This window comes from Mesoplodon bidens (genome assembly GCF_964165515.1).
Source record: "Mesoplodon bidens genome assembly, chromosome: 3".
In the NCBI taxonomy this organism is placed as follows: Eukaryota; Metazoa; Chordata; class Mammalia; order Artiodactyla; family Ziphiidae; genus Mesoplodon; species Mesoplodon bidens.
Window position 1 is genome coordinate 15384519 of NC_138178.1, and position 26316 is coordinate 15410834.

Below are 26316 nucleotides of genomic sequence, written 5' to 3' on the forward strand. Positions count from 1 at the left end.
CCATTGCAACAAAAAGAATAAAACACCTAGGAATAAACCTACCTAAGGAGACAAAAGACCTGTATGCCAAAAACTATAAGACGCTGATGAAAGAAATTAAAGATGACACAAACAGATGGAGGGATATACCATGTTCTTGGATTGGAAGAATCAATATTGTGAAAATGACTATACTACCCAAAGCAATCTACAAATTCAATGCAATCCCTATCAAACTACCAATGGCAATTTTCACAGAACTAGAACAAAAAATTTTACAATTTGTATGGAAACACAAAAGACCCCGAATAGCCAAAGCAATCTTGAGAAAGAAAAACAGAGTTGGAGGAATCAGGCTCCCTGACTTCAGACTATACTACAAAGCTATGTAATCAATACAGTATGGTACTGGCACAAAAACAGAAGTATAGATCAATGGAACAGGATAGAAAGGGCAGAGACAAACCCATGCACATATGGTCACCTTATCTTTGATAAAGGAGGCAAGAATATACAATCGAGAAAAGACAGCCTCTTCAATAAGTGGTGCTGGGAAAACTGGACAGCTACATGTAAAAGAATGAAATTAGAACACTTCCTAACACCATACACAAAAACAAACTCAAAATGGATTAAAGACCTAAATGTGAGGCCAGACACTATAAAACTCATAGAGGAAAACATAGGCAGAACACTGTATGACATAAATCACAAGATCCTTTTTGACCCACCTCCTATAGAAATGGAAATAAAAACAAAAATAAACAAATGGAACCTAATGAAACTTCAAATCTTTTGCACAGCAAAGGAAACCATAAACAAGACGAAAAGACAACCCTCAGAATGGGAGAAAATATTTGCAACTGACAAAGGATTAATCTCCAAAATATACAAGCAGCTCATGCAGCTCAGTATGAAAAAAAAAAGCAACCCAATCCAAAAATGGGTGGAAGACCTAAATAGACATTTCTCCAAAGAAGATACAGATTGCCAACAAACACATGAAAGGATGCTCAACATCACTAATCATTAGAGAAATGCAAATCAAAACTACAATGAAGTATTACCTCACACTGGCCAGAATGGCCATCATGAAAAAGTCTACAAACAATAAATGCTGGAGAGGGTGTGGAGAAAAGGGAACCCTCTTGCACTGTTGGTGGGAATGAAAATTGATATAGCCACTATGGAGAACAGTATGGAGGTTCCTTAAAAAACTAAAAATCCAACTACCATATGACCCAGCAATCCCACTACTGGGCATATACCCTGAGAAACCCATAATTCAAAAAGAGACATGTATCACAATGTTCATTGAAGCACTATTTACAATAGCCAGGACATGGAAGCAACCTAAATGTCCATCGACAGATGAATGGATAAAGAAGATGTGGCACATATATACGATTGAATATTACTCAGCCATAAAAATTAATGAAATTGAGTTATTTGTAGTGAGGTGGATGGACCTAGAGTCTGTCATACAGAGTGAAGTAAGTCAGAAAGAGAAACACAAATACCGTATGCTAACACATATATATGGAATCTAAAAAAAAAAAAAAATGGTTCTGGTGATCCTAGAGGTAGGACAGGAATAAAGACACAGACATAGAGAATGGACTTAAGGACACGGGAAGGGGGAAGGGTAAGCTGGGATGAAGTGAGAGAGTAGCACTGATAAATAAACACTACCAAATATAAAATAGATAGCTAGTGGGAAGCAGCTGCATAGCACAGAGAGATCAGCTCGGTGCTTTGTGACCACCTAGAGGGGTGGGATAGGGAGGGTGGGAGGGAGGCTTAAGAGGGAGGGGATATGGGGATATACATATGCATATAGCTGATTCACTTTGTTACACAGCAGAAACAAACATAACATTGTAAAGCAATTATACTCCAGTAAAGATGTTAAAAAAGAAAAAAAAAAGACTATTGTACTCACTTTGAATGGTGACAGGTGGTAACTAGACTTATTGTGGAGATCATATTTTAATGTGTAAAAGTATCAAATCAGGTGTGTTTTACACCTGACACTAATATAATACTGTGTGTCACTTATAATTAAATTAAAAGTTAAAAATAAAAAGCACAGTTTAAAAAAAAAGAATCTATAGATAGAATAAAATTGCACATCATAAAGCATTATAAGATAGAATAAACTGAGTCTATAAATCATCCTTTTCTCACTGAATGTATACTCCTGTAAAATACTGTATTACCTGACCACTGCTAAAGAAAAAAGGGAAGACATCATGAGGAGTAGTAAAAAATATTCACCTGTATAATGGTCTCTATCTTTGGCAAGATGATAACATTAAAAAAAAAAAGAATTAGAACAAACAATCTGTAACACAGGACAGAAAGAAAGAAAAGAAGCAAGTCTATTTGAAACAGCAGGGATAATTTAGGGGGTATGTCCATGAGCTCAAGTTTTCATTTCCAGTCCTTAAGGAAGAAGCTAAACCAAATGTTTTGGGTGAAAAAGTTCAGAAAGAATTGGGTTTGGAAATATAACCAGAAATGCCCCAAAAGGGAAAGGAAAGGATTAATCATCCGGGGTCACAAAACCAAACCACTGGAACACCAAAGTTTGCTAAACTCATTCACATGATACAGCAGCTGCCATATTTTTCTCCTACTCTTCTGAGGCAGGAAATAAATATCACTAACCACAAAACATGTCACTGTTTAATACGATCTTGCTGTGGCAGAGTGCTTACATGGGAACATGCCCAGGAACATGGAAGCAATTAGTATGAATAAAGCTAAGCCAGGTTCCTGTAGCTTAACCCTAAGGAGACCCCATGTTGCCAATGGGAGGGCAGTCTCCACCGACTTCTAGCACATTCACAACCACCTAACATGAACCGGACGCATAGTAGAACACAGACTTTCAAGACGAAAGGTGCATGTACATGTGTGCACATTGATAAAAGTTTGGAAGAAGACACATCAAAATGGTAACAGTCTCTATCTCTGGGTGGTGACATTCAATGTAATTTTTAATTATTTTCTGGCACTTTGCTGTACTTCCCAAATTCTATTCATTAGGCTGCTGTATATCAGAATCTTGGGAGTGGGGTGGTGATTTTACAATTTGGAAAAGATCATGAGGTGTTTCCCCTGCACGAGCTCCTCGCCCCCACCCTGCCCTGGTTCCTTGTAAATCATTTGCTTGAAAGGTAAGATCCCTACCGCAATCTTTCCTGCCTCCTCTCTCTTTAGCATTTCTTCTCAACGTCTACCTGCCATCCCTGCTGCACTTCTTAGGGGTTTTAAGTAGGTCATAATTCCTGTTTTTGCTCTTAAGCACCCTCCTCATTGGCCAGAGCCTTTATCAGCTCTGGAGCCAGATAAACCGTTTCTCTTCTTTGTACTCCACGGTGCAGTGTGCATTTTACTATCAGGATATATGGAATTTTTGTTAATTGGAATGAACTATTTTCCCTGTAAATTGCTCCATATGAAAACTCACTCTAATTTCCTTATTGAATTCCCTTAGACATGTAATCTCTTTGCTTAAAAACCGATTGCAGTATTGAAGTTAATTATCAGTCTTTGCGATTTTCCCTAGCAATCACCTAGTGACTGGCTTCTTTCTAAATCTTTTGACAATTTAAAGTTGACAACGCTATTTAAGAATCCGTCTAGAAAAATGAACTTAGTTGCATTTATCTATTTACATTCATGTCTCTTCCACTTGAATGTTAACTTCCTATGGGCAGAGATAAAATCTTTATTTTCCAATTTATCTCAGAAACGTTACTTGAGTCCCAAATATGTGCCATGTACTCTACTGCAGAGCTACTCAGAGTGTGATTTATGTATGGTTATGGTCTTATTCTGTTTATCGTTCCGTGATCAGATAAATACAAAGATTGAGGATAGGTGTTTAGAAATGTTTGTAGTTATTTGATAGAGTAAATTTATGTCTGTTGAGGCTCGGAATAAGAAATTTAGACTAGTATTTTGTGTGTCTTTTAATTACACTTTTCCAATACTTCTTACAAAAGCATTGGTATGTGATGGATTGAAAACAAAACAAAGCAAAACACAGCTGGTCCTTCATCACACATAGTTCTGCTGGCTCTCTTCTACTAACACTGGGTGTTCAAATATGAGTAAATACACATTTGCCTGGCTAACGTTTTGCTAGCTACCTCTTCTGAAAATATTTTCTCTTCCTTTCTCTTTGAATGAATGTGATACCTCAAAGTCCCACAGTTGGAAAGGGCCAAGTACTATATAACTTTCTTCGATCAGAATGAAATATTTTTTCATGTAAATTGCTCTATATGAAAACTCCCTCTAATTTTCTTATTGAATTCCCATAGACACATAATCTGTTTGATTGAAACTGATTGCAATGTTGAAGTTAATTATCAGTCTTCGTGATTTCCCTCAGCAATCACCTAGCAACTTGCTTCTTTCTAAATCATTTCAGACAATCTAAAGTTGACAACACAATATGACTATCTAGAAAAACTTACTTATTTCATTATGACTTACAAATACCTACAAATTCCTTTAAATATACCCTATTTTGGATTTATTAATACATTTACTTAAAACTCTCTTGGGTCTATGAATTAGTTCAGCTTATAATACTTAAAATTTGAAAAAAGCAATAAAATTGCATTTTCTTGGAGTTATTTTAGAACAACTTATTTTTAAAACATAAAGAGAAATTATAAGTACACAAGCACATGATTAGCATTCTATGTAGATTTCTTAAAAATAGTCTATCCCTGCTGTTTCTCAGTAAATTTCCTATCATTTTTCCTTACCTGACCTATGTTTTTATTCACACCAACCACACCATTCTCCATTATAGCTTGTGCCTTGACACAAGCTGTTCTGTCTGCTCTTCCTCATTTTAATCTTGGGGATTTCAATCCATGAATTCAGACTTGAGCGATGCAGCATATACTCACTAAATCCTTCTTCAATTTCCCCACCATATTATTTTCACCTTTGAAAGAGACTTGGCCTCTCTTTTACCTGTGTTTCTCCAGACCTTTGTAGGAAGCAACTGCATGTGTTTCATATATGCTTGTTGAAGAATTGACATTATTTGCTTTTCTATATGCTGTCTCCACCAGAGTGTAAATTATCATTTACTTCTATATTCCCAGCGACTAGCACAGTGCCCAGCACATAATAGATGCTTAATAAATGTTTGCTAACAAGTACATAAATGAATCGGTGAGAGTTTCTGATATATGTGTTTCTTTTTACAAAGACAAAAATAAGCTGGTCTTTCAAGTTCTCTTGTCATTCTGTCCTTTGATTCATTAGTGAACTAGAAATTCCAACACAGTAAACAGATTGTTGAACTTGTAAGAGTGTCCCTAAGGATGCTTTTAAGGAGAAACTGTGTGAAACATAATTTGAAAGCAGAAAAGAGTCTATCAGAAGGATGGCAAAGCAGTTAGTGAAGAAAAATTATGAAGCTGATCCCATCTTCCCCTCTCTGAAATTCCCTACCCTCTAGTAACATTAATAAAGAACAACATTTAGAATTCTGATTCTCCAGCAAAAGGAACTAAATGTATTTGCTACATGCCATAGCAGAGCTAAATGATTTGCTAATAGCACACACCTCACTTTTCTTCACTGCCTTCCTATCCTTCCTCATTTAAACAGGTTACCTCTTTCAAGGAGCAACTCTGATTTCCTACAACACATTCTTCTACTCTGATTGCTTGGATATGAGGAAACACATGCAACACTGAAATATTTCAGGACTGAAATGCTGTCTTCCTGCTAATGTAAGATTTATAGTGAACAGACAGAAGACGCTGAAAAGGACCTTGAATCCTGCCCTGGGGATTATTTCTGCCAAAGAGTCACTTGTATTAAAATGGCAAAATAGCTATCTTCAGATCAAATATTTAGAATATGGGGCTATTACACAGTAAAGTGCTCTTTATATTTTTTACGCAGAATTTATTTCTTAGACTATTTGGAGTCTGTATCCAATGACAATAGATTTGAAACAACTTGGGAGAGCTTGCAGTGACAACACACACATGTACACACCAATGAAGCTTTCATTATTCCAGACTTATATTCCTAACACATTGCATGTAAGCTGATTTTGCATAGTCAAATAATATCATAAACGACCAGGGAACTGGTTATTTAAAGAGCTACTACTTATTTAGTAAAAACAGCAAATGATTTTGAAATTCATGTGAAATTTCTAATTTTGTTCATTTGATAAATATGAATATTACTTTAAAAGTTAATCTATGTACTCATGAAAGAAAGTAGAATGAAAGTAATAATATTCTTATAAATAAAACTGGTAATTAGATTACCAGTTAGATTGATTAGATTAGATTGTCAGATGCCAGGCACTGTTTTCAGAAACTTCAGGGTGAAACCTGTCACACATATAGATATCCAAATTAAATGGTATAGTGTGAGGACAATACTGAGAGGAGTGAATATCATCACTTTTTAAAGTAAATTGAATTTCCTGCCTCCCTGAAATGCCCAGGTGTTTTGATGCCCAGTTTCTTCCATAGATTATGAATGTTCATACTTGTAGGTTTTTGGTATTCTCTAATATCCTTCATTAATATTCCAGGATGTAAGCTTCTGACTATGGGCTAAGTTTGTAGCCCATCATGGACCCCGATAATGATTTTGCTAAGGGTCATACATGTAGGGCTCATTTGGGATTCTTTTATTTGCTTTCAGCTTCTATAGAATGGCATGAAGGTCAATCAAGTTACATTGAAATTCTTCAAGAATACCGAACAATGATATCCTAACTTTAAGAGTCATCTGTAAGTATTATAGTAGGAATAAATCCTGGAGCATTGAGGCCAAGTAAAATATTTCTTGGAATATAAAATGTTCATTTGGGCTCAAACATCCTACTGGAAACAGGCTGAGACATTTGATTTAACAGATATTTACTACGATGAATTTCTAAGGAATCTCAATATAAATAGGACAAGGACCCTACCACTAAGAGGCTCACAATCTGTTATGGGAGACATCAAACCAAAAGTCAATGTGACAAGGGAAATACGAGGCTGAGAACAAAGCACTTTGGAAGCTCAGAGGTAGGAGTGCTTACTTTTTGTCCAACATGACCTGGGAAAATTCGCAGATGACACAACTTCTGTGGTTAGCCTTTGTGAAAATTTTCTCTTTTTATGTTTTATTTTTATGGCAAAGGAAGAAGCCTAGCATTTCTGAAAATTTGTTCTATCTTCCTTTGACCAACAAGCTCTTCTTGGCCATTAGAGTCTGGAAAAGATGGCATCTGGCATCACTCATTCAATGTCTTGGGCATAATCAGCCCATAGAGCCTGAATTCCAAGACTTTGATGTATTACTGCAAATCTACAGATCCTAGCCGTCTTATTTTTCATCTGCCCTACATGTTACTTATGAAATGCACACTGTGTATTAGGCAAGGAGCAGAGTAAACAGACACTGATGTCTCTGCTTCCCAGAGATTTTATCAGTGGATAGAATTATAACCGAGTCCCAGATATTGCTGTTTTTAACCATCAGTCAGCTGCGTGGTCAAGACCACCATACAGAAAGATTTGCCAAGTGCCTGGTTTAATATCGTAAGTTAGATACTTTAAAATTTTTTTAAATAAGCATTAACTCTCTCAGGGAATTGTAATGAAAGATAATGGTAGGATACTACTCAGTCAGATAAAAGGCACCCTAATAGCTGAAAGGCTTAATGCAGTTACATTACAACCAGGGAATACTCAGAGCCCAAAGGACCAAACTCTAAAGTCTATTTAAAGATAAGTAAATAAATAAAAAGAATAGTAAACATAATATATAGTCATGCCCTAAATTGTGGAGGTGGCCTATATACATGACAGACATTTGGGAAAAATTTAGTTCAACTTCCTCATTTTATGTATAAGAAAATACAGAATATCAAAATAGTTTTCTTCCCCGTTGCCCAGCCTGTTTTTCTTCCTGGATTTTTGGATCTCTGTTAGTGGCATTAACAACTGTGCAGTTGCCTAGATATAACATCCTCGGATCAACTTTGACCCCTGCTTTTTCCTCACGTCCTATGTTAGGTCGGTCACCACTGCTCACTCAAGTTCTCACTGTCTCTCATCTAACCTCTCAAACAGGCTTATGTCCTCTAGACTGCAGATTGCTTTCTTAATCTTTTCCTAATCTGTTCTCATGCTCTGCATTCTTTTTTTAACCATAGATATGATCTTGTCATTCTTCTTACATTCTTAAAACACTTCCCTGGCTTGCATCAGTTAAGGCCCTAGCAGGAAATAGCTGACATACTCAAACTAGGAAATTTGAGGAGTGTTTGATCAAGTGACAGTTTGCAAAGGTTTGGCCAGAATATAAAGAAACCAGTAGCAATGGTGCAGTAGGCTGGGCCAATGACATGCCTGTTACCACCCTAGGCTGGAAGGAGGCAGACTGAGAAGGGTACAGCTGTGGAATGCATAGGGGCTCCTCATGGACCTGTCACTGCTAGCAGTCAGCTGGAACCATGCTGCAGGCAGGAGCCAGGGTTATGAATACCAAGCCCCTCTCTCTTTCCTCCCTCAATGTGCTCCACTTTGGCCAAACAGATGAATTCAGATGAATATAAATTCAGCCCGTTAATGCAGTGCATAGAGGTCAGGTCTCCAGATCCACCTTTCTACCCTCTCTATCCTGTTTGGTGGAGAAGCGTAGAGGGTGGACTTGGGGGAACAGAGAGAAGATAGCCAGCACTTAGCCCAATTTTTAAAAATAAGTTGAAATCTCCTTAAAATAGGCATTCAAAACTTTTAACCACCTCTCTACCATACACTTTTCTAAGTGTAATCTAATTTGTTCTCCCACCCACATTCTATAGCTATGTCAGTCAATTTGAAAACCATAAGTTTCCACATTCTCTTTTATTTTCAGGAACCCTCTTTCTTCATCTCTGCCTGGCTTCTCCATCCTTCAAGTCTTTATACGATTGCTACCTTCCCTTTGCAGCCCTCTTCATCCATCTGAATTGCTGGCTCCCCAGAACATATCACCTCTATGTGATATGCCAAGGCTTGCCCAGTGCACTACTCACTCCACTCTAAATAAGAGGAGTTCTGACTTCATGAAATTCCCGGCCACAGGGTAGGGAATGGGCCTCTTCTGAGAGGAGCAGAGATGTGATCAGTTTGGGACAAAGACTCTTTTTCCTCTGAGGCCTCTTTTATGGGCCTGTTCTACCATTTCAGGATAAAAAAACAAACAAACAAAGGTGAGGATGAAGGGAAAGGTATAAAAGAATAGGCTGCATAAGATTCTTATTTTTAAAAAAAAGAGAGAAGAAAAAGAAGGAGGAGGAAGAGGAGAAAGCATCATTATAACACATGGTCCAATCTCATTTTTAAGGGGAAGATTTCAAAACCCTGCTCTCCATTTGGCTTTTCTAGCTCAAAGTAAACATTTAGCAGGGTTTGGCGGAGCATGGCCAATGTATGCACAAAGGACTGAGACTGAGGAGTTCAGTTCATGGATCTTAACAGCTGTACTTCTTGAGGGCAAATGCACATGTGGAGAGAGCAAAGGCTCACAAGCGTTATGAGACAAGCTTGGTCATTGCCGCTAGTGGAATTCCAGTTTGCTAAGACTAAGTATTCATTTCAGGGACCAAGGACAGGCTCACTGGTGACATTCTAACTGCAAGAGCAGCTGAATGCCTTGAGGCATAGAGTAAGTAAGGTTTTGATTTTGACTAGGAATAAATACCCATCGCTGGGCCCAGGTTAGGTCTATGCCAGGATCTCACACTGGAAGAGAAGCAAAACTTCTGCCTCCAAAGAGCCACATTATCATACAGGGTGTCAGCAGTGGGAAAGGGTCTGGAAGAAAGAATAATATTATAGAGATAGATATTTTATTTGGAAGTCAGGGCCACTTATTCATAAATCTCAAACAAGAACATCTGTAATCCTCATGGGCAGCTGGTATAGCTTTGGGGATCCTAATAACCTTCTTTCTTATCAGAAATATTAACAACAATCTTTTGATCCTTCTTTCCTTCCATTTTACCCCCAAAGTATTTTGTTTTACATTTCTACCGTTACACATGCCATAGTCAAATACATATTATAATGGAGTTATGAAAGCATATAAGATGATAATCTTATATACCTTTGAGCTTTCTCAAGACTAGCACATGTTTGTGGCATTGAATAATGAGGCATTCCCAAGATCACACTCAGGTCTTATAATTTCCTAATCAGCAATCTTTTTACTGTTGCACATACATACAATCCTATGAAATTATTCAGAAAATTTCTAGAAAAGACATAGATATATCTTATTTCTCAGCATAACTGAATGAAATAGGTTTGTTGATTTTTAACGTTTGTTACTGTATTTATTAAATTAACACAATTCTTTAGGAGTAAGTGCCACAATGCAGCATAATAAACAGCAATTTTTTTGCATATTTTCCCCCAGGCAAAGATGATATAGTCCAAAATAGGAAAGCTGTGGGTATTATGTGGCCTCAGCAAATGAAGAATAAATAGTCCACTATTTATTTGTATCCTTTAATCTAGATTTCTAGGTGTAGGCTGGATTGTCACATCTACTTTGTATGAACTGCAAACAACTCTAGAAGGCTGCTACATTTGTTGCTCCCTCTAAAGTGTCATGAGTAAAAATCTGGTGGATTTTGGACCATGGACACAGGTGTAGTGGATACCTTTCAGAGATCTTTCATGATGACACTCCCCCGCCCCCAGCAGCCATGTTTGTACTACTGATCCTGCCCCATAGCTCACCCACAGTTGATTTGACCAGAAATGGGATCTTGACCCAAGTGGGCTAATCAGAGGGTTATCCTTTGGAATATGGAATGGAGACGTAAAAACAAAGATATTGTCTCTCCACAGATCTGGGGACATAATGAGTAACAAACATCCATTCTCTAGTCAACACCTTTTTGTTATATAGACAGAGAGTAAAGGAAGTGTGTTTTCAGAGTGTTTCTTTGTTTCACCAAGAGTGAAGCAAAAAGCAGCAGAGATGAGAGGCAGATGAAGAATACTGCTGGGTTCAGGCCTTCCTGAGGTCTGATCTCTTTATTCCTACCCTTGTGCTCTGGAAGACATGTGCATTGTTACACTAAATTCTTTATTTTGATTAAGGTGCTTGAGATGCTTTCTTCCCCTGCAATCAGAGTGTCCTCACTAATACATTCAATGGCAAGTAGCTAACAGAAAGGTCAGAGAATGTATAAAAAATCCAGGAACTGCATCTCTGAAAACAACTTTAAGAGTCTCATTGCTGTGCTTAGCATTGTCTGAGCATGCAGTGCTCCATCCTATGTTTTTAAGAAATTAATACAAAAAATGTGTTTTTCAAGTCACTGAAGGGCCTCTTATGTTACAGATTCTTTTTATAAAATCTAATGACAAATCTTAAGGTTAAGGTTTATTTAGAGAGGATGATGAATTTCCTGCTTACATTAATTCCTGCCTATCTCAAAGTTTTGGTATTATTTTCAAGGTGAGTCACTGTTATCATTTAGCCATCTCTTGGCCAAGCATTCTAACTTGCTTTAGGGCTTAAAAGATTTCATGCAAAAAGACATTTTTTAAAAGTTAATGTGCAACATTTTAATTTAAAAGTAATTAGTAGACATGAGCAATGTTTTTGGTGATGGTCAGAAGTATGGATAATGCTCAATGAAGTATAGATAGCCTTCAATGGGCGTGTATTGGGTATCACTTATGCATACAATGCTAGAAACTGGGGATGTAAAGATACGAACTGGTTAATATGGAAATAGTTTAGTAGTAACCCTACATAATGGAGCTATAACTGTCTTCTTTAGGATAACATTCTGACAACTCAGTGACTAACCCTGAAGGGATGCCAGGATATTTTTGCTTAGTATCAAAAATACATCAGTTTGTATAGCTCTGCCAGGCAGAGGGTGTGAAAAGCCATGCACTTTGGGGAAATGGTGAGACTTTTCCCAAGGGTAGGGTGTATGTGGAGGGTGCAGACGGTGGAAAATTAAACTTGGTGCAGTGGCCTTTGAACCCTGCCACTTGACTTTTCCCTAAAATAATTTAGAAAAATATGCATCTCCTTTTACATTTTCATGTGAATATCTAAAATTTTTATGATAAGTTTAGTGGCTGCAAAGAATATAATTTCTGAAATATTTTATATTGAGTTCTTTAAAATTATGGAATTTGTCTGCCATCTCATCTAAATGACAAAGCCAGCCCTGCTAACTATCCAATCAACCATATCAAACTTAATTTTCAGAAAAAGAGTGACTTCATTGTTAAACTCAGATGCATATGTTAAAATGTGTCCCAGGGACTGTAAAAGAAAATGGTACAAATGGATTTATTTAGAAAACAGAAAGAGACTCACAGACATAGAAAATAAACCAAAGGGGAAAGGGTGGGGGGAAGGGATAAATTAGGAGTTTGGGATTAACAGATACACACTACTGTATATAAAATACTCTACTGTACTACTGCACTACTGTATGGCACAGGGAACTATATTTGATACCTTGTAAAAACCTATAATGGAAAGTAATCTGAAAAAGAATATATGTAATATACACATATAACTGAATCACTTTGATGTACACCAGAAACTAACACAACGTTGTAAAACAGTATACCTCAATTAAAAAAAATCATGATTTCAAATTCTAAGTGGGAAAGGAGAGAAAGAGGAAGAGAGACAGAGAAAGATTGGGAAACTGAGAAGATAAATTTGGCAAAGATTTATCTCCTGTTCCCCTTTCAATATTGCTTATCTCAAATCTCTTTTGCTACAGGAATCTCTTTTTGGTAAGTATCAGGATAAGCATAAGCTAATGAGGACATCTGGGAAAGAAGAAACAGGAGAGGCAATGCCCTGGGGCCAAATGCACCCTTCTTAGTCAGAAGAGAATCTATGAAGTTTGAGCATCTGTAAATTGACTCCCTTGAAACTATTTGTGCCACAAATCCTTGAGAAGTCTCTGACGCCTCAGGATAAGCCTCCCCCAATCCAAAGGACTGGCAGAGGGATCGTGGTAGCTCTGGGTTGGGTCTTCCCCACCTTTGGGCCAAGGCAGGTCCAAAGTAGGAACTTCCTCACTGTGGCCTCTGGGGCAGGGTGTGCAGTGAACAATTCAGGAGATCACTTACAAGAGAAATACAAATGTCACTGTCTTGAGTGATATTTGTTTGGGGGAGTTATAGGGAATAAAACCACTGTCTTGAGATTTTGGAAATCAGAAGAGAAGGTACTAGTGAGAGAGAAGAGGACAGGGCGGTAAATCAGCAGCGAGGAGAAAAGACGAAGTGAAGGTGTAAAATTACAGAAGAATGACAGAAATGGAGGAGAGAAAGGAGAGGTGGCTCTGTCAGGCTGGGCTGTGGTGCCACCAATGTTTGCCTGAGAGGTCTCTCCTTAGCCCTGACAGTACAGGCTGTCCAATAGGAATCTGAAGAAGATGTGAAATTTAGGGTTGTTTCTGAGGACTCCCACTGGTTGTGTTAATATGACAACTTATTTATATACTGCAATGATTAATTTTATATGTTTACTTGGCTAGGCTATGGAGCTCAGTTGTTTGCTCAAACACTAGTCTAGGTGTTGCTGAGAAGGAATTTGCAGATGTGATTAGCATTTACAGTCAGCAAATTTTAAGCAGATTACCCTCCATAATGTGGGTGGGCCTCATTCACTTACTTGAAGGCTTTATGAGTAAAGACTCAGATTTCTTGAAGAAGAAATAATTCTGCCTCAAGACTGCAGCAGAAAATCCTACCTGTGTTTCCAGTCTGATAGTCTGTCTGGCAGGCTTTGGGCTCAAGCCTGCACCATCAGCCCTTACTTGAATTTCCAGCTTGCAGGCCTGCCCTGCAAGTTTCATACTTGTCAGTCCCCACTATTACAGGAGCAAATTCCTTGAAAGAAATCCCTCTCTCTTAATATATTCCATTATTAATTTTCTTATTAATACAAGTAAAATATTGATTATTTCATTAATATTAATTTATGTAACTGATATACATGAATGTAATATATGAATATGTAATTCTTTATATAGAGATATATGTTAATTTGAGATATCTTTATATATTATATATTATATACTGATATATTTAAACATGATAAGACAATATAGTAATATAACAATAGTTATGTAATAATTACCAATGTATTAATGATAGTAATATAACAATAGTTATATAATAATTACCAATGTATTAATGATATATATTGTATAATATATTATGTTTATACATTAAATATATATTATGTATTTGATATTTAAAGATATATATATATATATATATACACAGAGAGAAAGAGAGAAACAATAGGATATCTAACTAGCTAGCTATCTTTCTATCTACCTATCTATCTATCTATCTATCTTATCTTTCTGTTTCTCTGGAGAATGCTGACTAATACATGTATTTCCTAGCACAAAACCAGTATTTCACTTAGTAGCTTTGTTTCTGTTTTTTCCCCACTATGTTAAGTCCAGACTGATTTTCATTCATATTTGTATCCACATTGTCTGACATATTTTAGGCACTTAAGAAACAACTAAAGAATTAATAGGGGACTTCCCTGGTGGCACAGTGGTTAAGAATCCGACTGCTAATGCAGGGGACACAGGTTCAATCCCTGGTCCTGGAAGATCCCATGTGCTGTGGTGCAACTAAGCCCAGTTTGCCACAACTACTGAGCCTGCTCTCTAGAGCCCGTGGGCCACAACTACTGAGCCCACGCACAGCACCTACTGAAGCCCATGCATTCTAGGGCCTGTGCTCCACAACAAGAGAAGCCACCGCAATGAGAAGCCCATATACCACAACAAAGAGTAGCCATCGCTCACCACAACTAGAGAAAGCCCACGTGCAGCAACAAAGACCCAATGCAGCCAAAAATAAATTTAAAAAAAAAGAATTAATAGTTGAGTAAGATCTTCTTAATAGTAATGGATTAAAATGTCATATTTTTTCTAACAAACACTATAATTTTATAATAAATTTGCCTTAATTGATGATATCAAGATTGGTGTCTGCTAATTAACATGATTGCAGCTGGACATCTGAGGAGAATTCAAGTGGGAGGCACATACAAGTTGGCACCAACGAAAATGCAGTTATCCAGTGCTCTATGGCACAGAGATTTGCAGCAAATCTAAATCTCTGACCACAAACTCAGGTGTGCAAGAGATAATTCATTTAAAGGAGGCAAGAACATAAATGGAGAAAAAACAGCCTCTTCAATAAGTGGTGCTGGGAAAACTGGACAGCTACATGTAAAAGAATGAAATTAGAACACTACCTAACACCATACACAAAAATAAACTCCAAATAGATTAAAGACCTAAATGTAAGACCAGACACTATAAAACTCTTAGAGAAAAACATAGGAAGAACACTCTTTGACATAAACCACAGCAAGATCTTTTTTGATCCACCTCCTAGAGTAATGGAAATAAAAACAAAAATAAACAAATGGGACCTAATGAAACTTCAAAGCATTTGCACAGCAAAGGAAACCATAAACAAGACGAAAAGACAATCCTCAGAATGGGAGAAAATATTTGCAAATGAAACAATGGACAAAGGATTAATCTCCAAAATATACAAAGAGCTCATGGAGCTCAATATCAAAAAAAACAATTCAATTAAAAAATGGGCAGAAGACCTAAATAGACATTTCACCAAAGAAGACATACAGATGGCCAACATGCACATGAAAAGATGCTCAACATCACTAATTATTAGAGAAATGCAAATCAAAGCTACAATGAGGTATCACCTCACACCAGTCAGAATGGCCATTATCAAAAAATCTAGAAACCATAAATACTGGAAAGGGTGTGGTGAAAAAGGAGCCCTCCTGCACTATTAGTGGGAATATAAATTGACGCAACAACTATGGAGAACAGTATGAAGGTTCCTTAAACAACCAAAAATAGAACTACCATATGACCCAGCAATCCCACTACTGGGCATATACCGTGAGAAAACCATAATTCAAAAAGAGTCATGTACCAAAATGTTCATTGCAGCTCTATTTCCAATAGCCAGGACATGGAAGCAACCAAAGTGTCCATCAACAGATGAATGGATAAAGATGTGGCACATATATACAATGGAATATTACTCAGCCATAAAAAGAAACAAAATTGAGTTATTTGTAGTGAGGTGGATGCACCTAGAGTCTGCAATAGAGTGAAGTAAGTCAGAAAGAGAAAAACAAATACTGCATGCTAACACATATATATGGAATCTAAAAAAAAAAGAAAAAAAATGGTACTGATGAACCTAGGGGCAGGACAGGAATAAAGACACAGATGTAGAGAATGGACTTGAGGACACGGGGAGGGGGAAGGGTAAGCTGGGATGAAGTGAGAGAGTAGCATTGACATATATACACTACCAAATGTAAAATAGATAGCTAGTGGGAAGCAGCAGCATAGCACAGGGAGATCAGCTCGGTGCTTTGCAATGACCTAGAGATGTGGGATAGGGAGGGTGGGAGGGAGGCTCAAGAGGGAGGGGATATGGGGATATATGTGTGCACATGGTTGATTCATTTTGTTGTACAACAGAAACTAACACAGTATTGTGAAGCAGTTTTACTCCAATAAAGATCCATTAAAATTTTTCATTAAATCTTATTCTGAGCCCTTACCTTGTTCAGTTTATGGGAAAGTCAATTGCTTTCATTATTGGGGTGATGTGTTTCCCACACAGGTGATGGGAAGATGGGTATTGGGTAGGAAGCCCCAGGGTCCTGAAGGGCACTGTAGGTTGTGAGGTCTTAGTTATGCATGAGCCCAGCCCACAGAGGTCCTCCAGGTGCAGCAGCTCTTGGCCTCTGTTCTGTATGTTGCCTAGAACATGGGAGTCTTGGTCTGGAACACTGGTGCTTAGAGCCAGCCTCCCTAAGCAAGTCAAGAAAGGATCCCTTTGGCAGTTCTGCTGCCTTCCCCGGGCACTACCGGAAAGTGGGACATCCATCGCCTCATGCCTTTTTAATTTGGGAAGAATGTCAGATTCTGTTTTCTGGTGTCATCAAAAATGTTCCTAACATAATTGGAAAAGTAAACTTAATGCTTTTTAGTTAAAACAAGAGTGATTATCATTAAGTAGCTCTTGCTTTCTACTCAGAAAAATAAATCCATAAAGTATGGAAAACTAAAGTTACCAGTATGTAATATGGGGTGAAAGGAAAATATAGCAAATGAAATGTTTCAGAAAATTGGTCTGCCACAGCAATCAAAGGCATCACTTACCTTACTGGTACTTTCCTCTTGGCAAGAAAACACAAGACTGCTACTGTTATGTGAGTCATCAGGAAAGCTAATCCAATACCCAGGAGGGTCCATATATCTGGAATTTCAAACCAATGAAAAATGTAAATATTCAGTGAAAAATATTAGAGAGTCCAAAACTCAAGTAACTGTGGTCAAAATGTAACCTACTGTTCTGAGTGTCCATGAAATCAGCAATGGGAGGGTTAACCTTGATATGGCAACGATTTCCCTTCCATCCTTGTCCACATCTGGAAATGAGATAAAATGTAATAGTTGGCAAAAAAAGAAGTGGAAACATATGTTAGCAGTATTGTCATGGAATAAACTGATGAATATCAATAAACAATGAGATACCAGGAATGTGGGTAACTTTGATACAAAACCAAAAATGTTAAACCAAAGCAAAAAGATAATTAAATTGTATTCTTTTCACATTATTGTGTAAGATGATTTTTTAAAAATATTTATTCCCTTCTTAACTTTATCTGTAAGGTGGGGACTTGATTTCTTTATCTATAAGGTGAGAACAAGGCTAATTTCTAGCTTTCAAAAATTGACTTCACTTTTCACCAGTGTCCAATATTACTTTTTTTCATTTGTCTCAAACTCAAAAGCTACACATTTTTCAACAGTGAATGGATTTCAGTTCTTTCAGATACCAATAGAGAATATTCAAATTATAGATTAACATAAATATAAATCAGAGTATTTTAATTTCTTGTTACAAGGGGATGATCCTTCAAGTTCATGGATTTGGAATCAGGTTAAGGATCAAATTGGATATACCATCAGTCCTAGAGGATTTCACTACCTCTGCTATATTTAGGGACATATGTGATGAAACTTGTAACACTAGGGACATCTCTTCTGATATGGATGGCCCTCAGAAAGTTCAGAATTGGAGACTAGTTTGTGCCTCAAAGGGAGACGAGGTTTATCTCTAAGCAGTGAATGTGTCAGAATTTCTCTGGTGGAATGTGTTTACATATAAGTGTGAAATCTTATGTATACATTCTTGTTTACCAAAAATAACAGGATACAAGTTAAGAAGGGTTTGGTTGAATTTTCTGCCAAATTCATGGTACATGCTATAAAATAGGATTAAAAACTAGTTTTTAACAACTTTTTTTTTTTTTTGCATGATACGTGGGCCTCTCACTGTCGTGGCCTCTCCCGTTGCGGAGCACAGGCTCCGGACACGCAGGCTCAGCAGCCATGGCTCACGGGTCCAGCTGCTCCGCAGCATGTGGGATCCTCCCAGACCGGGGCATGAACCCGTGTCCCCTGCATTGGCAGGCAGACTCTCAACCACTGCGCCACCAGGGTAGCCCTAAAAACTAGCTTTTGAATGTGTGTGCTTAAAAGTGGTGTGTTAGAAGCAATGCTTCTTCAGCACACAGTTAATATTTTTTTCTCAGTCTCTCTTTTGAATTTGAAAATCTGAATGACCAATAGCAATTTCTTCAAAAAAGCAATAACTTCTCTAAATATAAAAAGCTTAGTGGTTCAAGGAGGCCCATAAGAATGCCTTCTTTCCTTAGTAAATACTCTTTAAAAAGTAGAAATTTAAGATAATTTGATTGGTTTTGATGCCTCTGACATTCAAATTAAATTAGAATGTTTAAGATTGGAGTATTTGTTTTTTATTCTCATAAACCTTGATATGTATTTCTTATCAGTTCTCAGGTTGGCAATGTGAATCTGCATGTAAGTCCTTCACATTTTGCCTGGACTCCCTTAAAATCTTCCTGAATGGGGTGGGTCCTCAATCCTTGTCTTGGAACACGGAGACCTGTAGTGATGGTATGCTAGAATTGGCATGCTGAAGTTCCTTTCACTTTGAGCAGTGGCAGTGAAAGGAATTTCTCTGGTCCCATCTCCCTGAGAACTGCAAGCTAGAAGTGAAAATTGAGCATCCTGTCTGCTCTACAGTTTGGTGGACTCATCTCCTCCAAGGTGAACACAGATCTCTATTAAAGATCATTGAGACGTTTTAAAAAGAAAAGGCTAGTCATCTTCTCTATTACTTTTCACAGGCAACCTGGGTAGGGAAGCGTAGATATTTCACTCAACTATTATTTCTCCTTAGCAAATCAGCAGTATTAGCATACCAAAGGAAAAATAAGAGACTGACTTTTCCTGAAGAGATAATGCAAAGATTGTTGTTTTTAGTAGTAGCATGTTGGGTACTATTATAGTTGTTGGGGGTGAAGGGCGAAGGCTCTTGTGGGGAGAAATCAGATAGGGTAAGTGGATGAGATATTGGGAAGAACTGGGTGTGCTTTGGCTAAGCGGACGCCAGCCAACCAGCGGAGACCAGTCCCAGTGGCCATTCCAGGCACAGCTGTGTGAAAGCTGGGTGGCTGTTAGAGTCCGGTGGGTGTGGGGAGTGCTGCATAATTGGTGCCAAGAGTGAGGTCCCTAAAAGAATGGGGCAATGAGATTCACCTTATTTGCTTGACAATTAAGGACTAGATAGCCCTTTTTAAGTAATGTTTTAGCTATTTTATGATTAAACAAGATCGAATGCAATGGTGATTCCACCTATTGTGCAATCCAAAAGGATCCATAAGGACGATAAACATTTTATAATATTTGTGCTAAAGACTAGGATACCTCAGTCTAAATTAGAATGCATGTTTGTTTTGTTTTAATGTCAAGAAAAAAGAAATGTTAGCTGTGATGAAATTATGTTGGAGGTCTTCTTTTTCATAATGAGTCATAAGAATCGGTTTAATGAAAAAAATTAACGGATAACTTGACAAAAGGGAAGAAAATGACCTGTTTTGATTCAGAAAGCACCCATAAGAAAAGCTTTTGAGGAAGATTTGATTTATTCTGAGCTAATCTGAGGCTGTGTGTTTTATCACTTATTTCATATACCTGATGAGTGTAAGTATAACACTGGAGAATTTCAGCCTTATTTTTAGAATGATGGAAGTTCATACTACCACTTAATTATCCCCCAGATTCATTTAACCACCCACGCTCCTTCCCTTCCCTCCACCAAATCATAAGCATGTCTATGGTTTGGTTGGGAGGGAACCACAACCTGACCTCTAGAGTTAATCTCATTTTCCTTGGTGTAGCCTTTTGCCTCAGGATCCTGTCCAATGCATTCCTAATCAACAGTGATTGCTTCATAGAGAGACATGGACATAAGTTTGTCCAGTAAGAATATTGTCACCTGTGGGTACATATTGATGGATATTTGTGGTAAGAAATATCCTCTGCCCAACTCTGATGTGAAAAAGGAAGAGTATAGCCCTGTGAAGCTACCATTTTGTTACAAAAGCAAGGCTGAGGAAAAAACAGGAAGACAGAGCCTAGGAAATCATGGAGAAATGGAGGAACCACCTTAATGGCATTGAAAACTTTTCAATCCATTCCTGTTTCAAGCCTGCTCTGGGTTTAGACTTTTTAGATACATGAGTCAATAAATTATTTAATTGTTTGAGCCAGTTTGAGTTTGGTCTTCTATTATGAGCACACACACAAAACCAGTTTCCCTGCTCTTTCATTTTGATCCCTGAAGTTCTTCTCATTAAATCAATAATCCCTTATTCATAAAATATTTATTGAATGTCTACTATGTACAAGGTAGTCTGCTAGATATAAAAAGGATGGGCAAGACATGCTTGAGAATTTGTAGGAGCATAAACTTGGGAGATAAAAAACACATTTAAAAATAAATAAGAGACAAAGCAGAAAATAAAATATATGAAGTATAAGAAAGGTAAAGAAAAGTGCTAAAGAAGAAGATGAAAAAAATAGCTTCAAGAATCTATTTTTCCAGAGCCAGAAAGTGAAAAAATGTGTAATCTCAACTAGACATGAATGGAACAGGTGATATATTAAGTTATATTTATTCCAAAGCATTACAAATTTATGTATGTGTTATACAACAATGTTTCAGAGAAAAATGGTCATCTAAGTGTATAGAAATCATCTATGACTGACGGGATCTCGAGAGATATGCTTGAATTATGTTCAGATTATTAATGGGATGCTAAACTAACCTCTAGATTTTCCAATTATTTACTGCAGTATATTTTTTCAGCCATACTTACTCTAATTTTATAGTTTTTTATGTCTGTAGAAGGAAAATCCCTTCAGAAGGAGCATGCATTTTGAATATAGTCCAGATTAGATTTATCATTTAGCATTAGAGCAGTAGACTTGTTTTTCTTTTTATTAGGCATGTTTACAGCAACACATTATGATTAGTAAAATCATGAATATCATTCTTGTTTATAGAAGCCAGTATCATCCTACAATGACATTCATGCTTCAGAAAACTACAATATACTAAGCCCCATAGAGATTGAATTGAACACCTGCTGTGTGCTAAACAATATTCTAAATGCTTTAATGTATTACTTGTGGAACACTAATGTTACAAGATACGAGTTATTTCCCCACTTCATAGTTGAGGAAATAAAGGCCCAGAGTGGTTGAGCAGTAAGTCACCAGAGGTACACTCTGAACTAGACTTTAAACTACATCTCTTTGGCTCTCATGTGATGCTCTGTTCACTACATGGTTTTGCTTCCCATGGTCTTCCTAAAGTTGGAATATAGTTGTTTATAATAGCAGTCAACTTCACAATTTTTGTCTGTTAGGATTTTTGTCTGTTAGGAGAGAAACAGTGGAGATATTCCTGCTCCTCATGGTCTGAAAACTCCCATTTATCACATTAAGATTTACCCTGGAAACATCTAGGTGTAGGAGAGGCAGATGTAGAGCTGGGAAAAGAGTAAGTAATGAGAGTCAGGGCACCTGGATTTCAGTCTAGACTCTGCCACTTTCTAGCTATGTGGCTTTAGGAGAGTCAAATCACTTCAGTTTCCTATTTATAAACAGTAAGAATTACAACTCACCTAACAAGGTGTGTAGGAGAATTAAATAAAACAATGCATGTGAAAGTACACTGTTAACTGTAAAGTGTTATCTACGTCAGGCTCTTTGATACCCAGCCTCTTGCTTTCTGGTGTAAATCATGGTCCTGACCATTCCCTGCCCTAACATACTGGCCCTCCAGGGAGCTGGCATCTGACAACTGTCCTGTCTCCATCCCTGCCTGAGCATCAGTAAGACTTAGGGAGCAGTGAAAAGACATCGCCACAGCTTCTATTTTCATGACTTATTAATTATGCCATTTAAAAAGCATTTTTACATCTAAATATGCCTGGAGGTTCTTGAGCCAGTTATACAGGGAGGGGAAGGAAGAGCAGGTGTTTAGGATGTTCGCTGCCTGTGATGAATATTTCTACCCCACCCCCATCCCGCCCCATCTTCTGTGGTTTCTACCCATCGGAAGTACTCCAAAGGGGAGAAAGTAGTGCCATCCCAACTTTGCATGAAAGCATCAGCTCAGACCGAGTGCTTTCTGACCCCTAGGCTGGGCCTGTGCCAGCAGAAGGGGAGTGGGACAATTGAGGTAGCCCCTAATGGGGCTAGAATTCAGGTTCTCGAAACTGCTTCGCCTATGTTCTTGGCATTGCACCATATGAATATTTGTAAAATTCGTACTATATTCCATTTCCTACCAAAAAAGAAGCATATATATGATCAGATTTTGTCCTTAGGGGATGATTACTTGAAAATACAAATCACATGCTCCTGTGTGGCTTTTACTGCAATTTCCACTTGGATTGGTAGTCAAGTTGCACAGAATTGCAAACGTAGGAAGGAGGCACATTCATGTTATTTCAAATTATTACAATAGAAACAACCTTAACTACTTCAGAGAAGAAATAAAGCAGATAAAAAGTGCCCTTCTTTTCTCCTTTTGCTCATACAGATAGCTGATGTGACACCAAAACACCCCCAGAAAACTCCTGAAATTGATGCTTTGAGCTTCCCACTTCTGCTTTTTTTCCCAACTGTTCTGAAGTATTATTTCCCTGGAGTTGGATGGAAGGGGGAAAGAAGAGCAAAGAAACTAAGTAATTCACAAACTGGGCCACTGAAAATGGCTGCAAGTCAATAGAAACCAGTCTTGTTCTAAGATAAAGAAGATAAAGGCATTAAATTTTTGCTGTGGAGTGTAAACTAGCAAGAAATAGTTTTCTGAACTTTTTCTCCTGTCATCCTGTGAAGTGTGAAAGAATTTTCCTTTAAAACATAGATTGTGACTTAATTCCAGCAAGGCTGGATTATTCTTGTTTTCTCTCCTTCATTGAATATATGTGCATTGAAATACATACGAAAACACACAAGATGGTAAGGCTGAAAATTAGAAAGAACAAATAATGAATTGTCAGCCTCTGGAAGGAACGTCCACTAACCAGAGTACTCACAAAGCCCAGGGTGAGAATCCACGGGTGTTTAGGACTCACTTTGACCTTTTGGTGAAGTAACAAAGCCCTCTACTTGCTCAGGACAAAACAAAGAATCTTCTAATGACTTTCCAGTCAACTGAGAAAAAAGTCTAAACCCTGCACTCTTTGTTCAGTGAGTAATTATTGAACACCTTCTGTATGCTAGGCCTTGTTCTAGGTGCATCGTAATCTATTAGACCACATGCTGTCTGGTAATGCTCTTCCCTAAACACACTAAGCTTGTTCTTGCCTCGGGGACTTCATGTTTTCTGCTTTTCCTGACAGTTAAGTAGTGTGCCCAAATCTTGGAATAGCTTGAACTTTCATGGAATTATGATCTTGACTCAAATTACACCTTCTCAGAGAGGCCTTAATCAGCAAGTTTATCTAAAATACATCACTGCCTTCATCCCTTCCCCGTCCCTTCCTAGCAACCTGCTTACCCTAATGATTTTTCTTCATTGCACTTGTTACTATTCAAATTTAATGCACACATGCACACACAAGCATATATATTATACATGTATGTATATTTAACATATATTTGTAAGTGTAAATGTTAATATGTAAATATATATAGATTATATATAACGTATATAAAATAAATTTATTTATGTATTATGTGTATATACATACATATTTATATACTAAGCTCTATAAACAGAAACTTGAAAGCCTCAATGACATGAATGATTTTGCAATGATACTATAAATTATATAATTAATGTAAGCAGTAGAAATCTAGAGTAGTTCAATAACACATATGATATTGAAAAAGCCTTAAAAACTGCTTCAAGACCAGGCTCTTTGGCCGTTTTGTCCTCTCCAAGTTTCTAGAAAAGGTAATTCTCATGCTTTATGTGCCGTTTCAGAGAATAAAAAGCTACCCAATTTACTTCAGAGATCAAATGCTTGTCTGGTAACAGAACCTCAAAAAATATGATGCACAGAAGAAAACCTGGGAGCAATGTTACTTATAGATGCCAAAATCCTAAATAAATTACCAGCAATCTGAATATAAGAGTACATTGTGCTGTAAGATTTTTTAATTCATGGGTAAAAGGCAAATCAATCTGTACGAGAAGCAGAGGACCCTGTGAGAGAGAAGTAAAAATAGTAGAAGAATCTATTGTTCTAAATTATATATCCTTTCAATAAAGTTTCTATCTCTAAATCACTATACTGATGAATTTTCTCAAGTTGTTAATAAATAATCCTCATGTTATATAAACTCTTCTAAACATAGAAAATGGATAATAACAATAGAACCATTTTGTTATTAATGAAAAATCTCCTAACATATTTCCTGGTTTAGATCAATTTACTGGTGAATTCTCTCAAATGTTTAATAAACAGATAATTCCCAGCTAATTATCTCTGCCAATTACTTACCCTCAAATTTCTTTATAAGATTTGTAATTAGAAATTTATAAAATTTCTAATTCCCTTCTAATTCCCTTCTAAACATATGAAAAAGAAAGCTTAACTAATTTGTTCCATAAAGTTACATATCTCTGCTACATAAATCAAGTATAGCACATCCATAAAATCATAGATCGATCTTACTCAAAGATGTGCAAAAATCCCCAAATACAGAAAAATATTATTACACAAACACATATATTTCTATTGTTTATATATCTTTGTTGTTAGAGTATGTGATGATCTCTTAAAACTTCACACCCTTAGACATAATGAAGAACGATTGTCCTTCATGTGTAACACCTGGTGAGGATGGAGCTCTGGATGACCACCTCTGTGGGTGGAATCTCTGAATAAGAATAGGGTGGTGCAGCTGGCAAGGGAAGAAAAATGACTCTGTTAGAGGCTATTTCACCCTGTGAAAATCTCATAAATTTTAAGGATAATAGGTCATTAGCCACCTGGCTTGGGATAATCTAGGTACATAGCAGGAGAAAGAAATTGGAAAAAAGAAAAAATCAGGGCAAGAACAAGCTGGTGTTGCTGATGGATCTTTACCAAAGAGATGTTGCCTCATCTCTCCTTAGGTTTCAGCAGTTTCTGTTACAATAAATCCAGATATTAGATGATTTTGTGACACCCCATCTACAGAGCAATAAGCATTTCCCATTAAATTTTAAAAATATGTATAGTTTAAATGATTTCTGAGCACCTTACTACATTTGCAAGGAAATAAACATGCACTAAAAATGGAATTTTTAAGCAATTAGAACTGACATGTAGCATGTATTGGTTGGGATTACGTTATTAAATATTTAACTATTTTTGTAGGATGTTATATTTATATATATATAATATAAATACAGATTAGTGCAAAATAATTAAATATGTCTTTTCATTTGATTTGCATTGCATATTTGTATTAAATCAAATGTTTTTTAAAAGTATTCAAGTAATTGTCACGCTGTATGTCCAATATTGTGTACCATATATTATGCACTAAAACATCTTTTTAAAAATCATTGTGTTGTTTTGAAACAAAGATTTGATACTTAATTCATTTGTTTGAAGATATTTTTTGAGGGCCAGGTGCTATGCCCAAAGTGTTGGGATAGCAGCATAAAAGCCAAAGTCCTGCCCTCACAAAGTGTACATTTTATTGAGGGAGGGGGTTGTAGAGAAAGATGATAAGCAAATACATCAGTAACTATGCTTATGGTGGAATTAGAGAGGTTGCAGTGCCAATGGAAGGACCAAGTTGGAGACTGTGAGCATGGA

At 37.0% G+C, this 26316-nt stretch overlaps 1 protein-coding gene across 1 annotated transcript in view; it reads right to left on the bottom strand.

Annotated features, from left to right (window-relative positions):
- Positions 1 to 26316, bottom strand: part of MALRD1 (MAM and LDL receptor class A domain containing 1) — a gene marked incomplete at both ends in the record, with an annotated part of 607751 nt that overhangs the window by 12323 nt on the left and 569112 nt on the right. Inside the window, 2 exons of the mRNA XM_081226990.1 lie at positions 17273 to 17369; positions 17462 to 17541. Of these exons, the coding sequence (XP_081083116.1) occupies positions 17273 to 17369; positions 17462 to 17541 (177 nt within the window). The remainder of the gene's footprint in view (positions 1 to 17272; positions 17370 to 17461; positions 17542 to 26316) is intronic.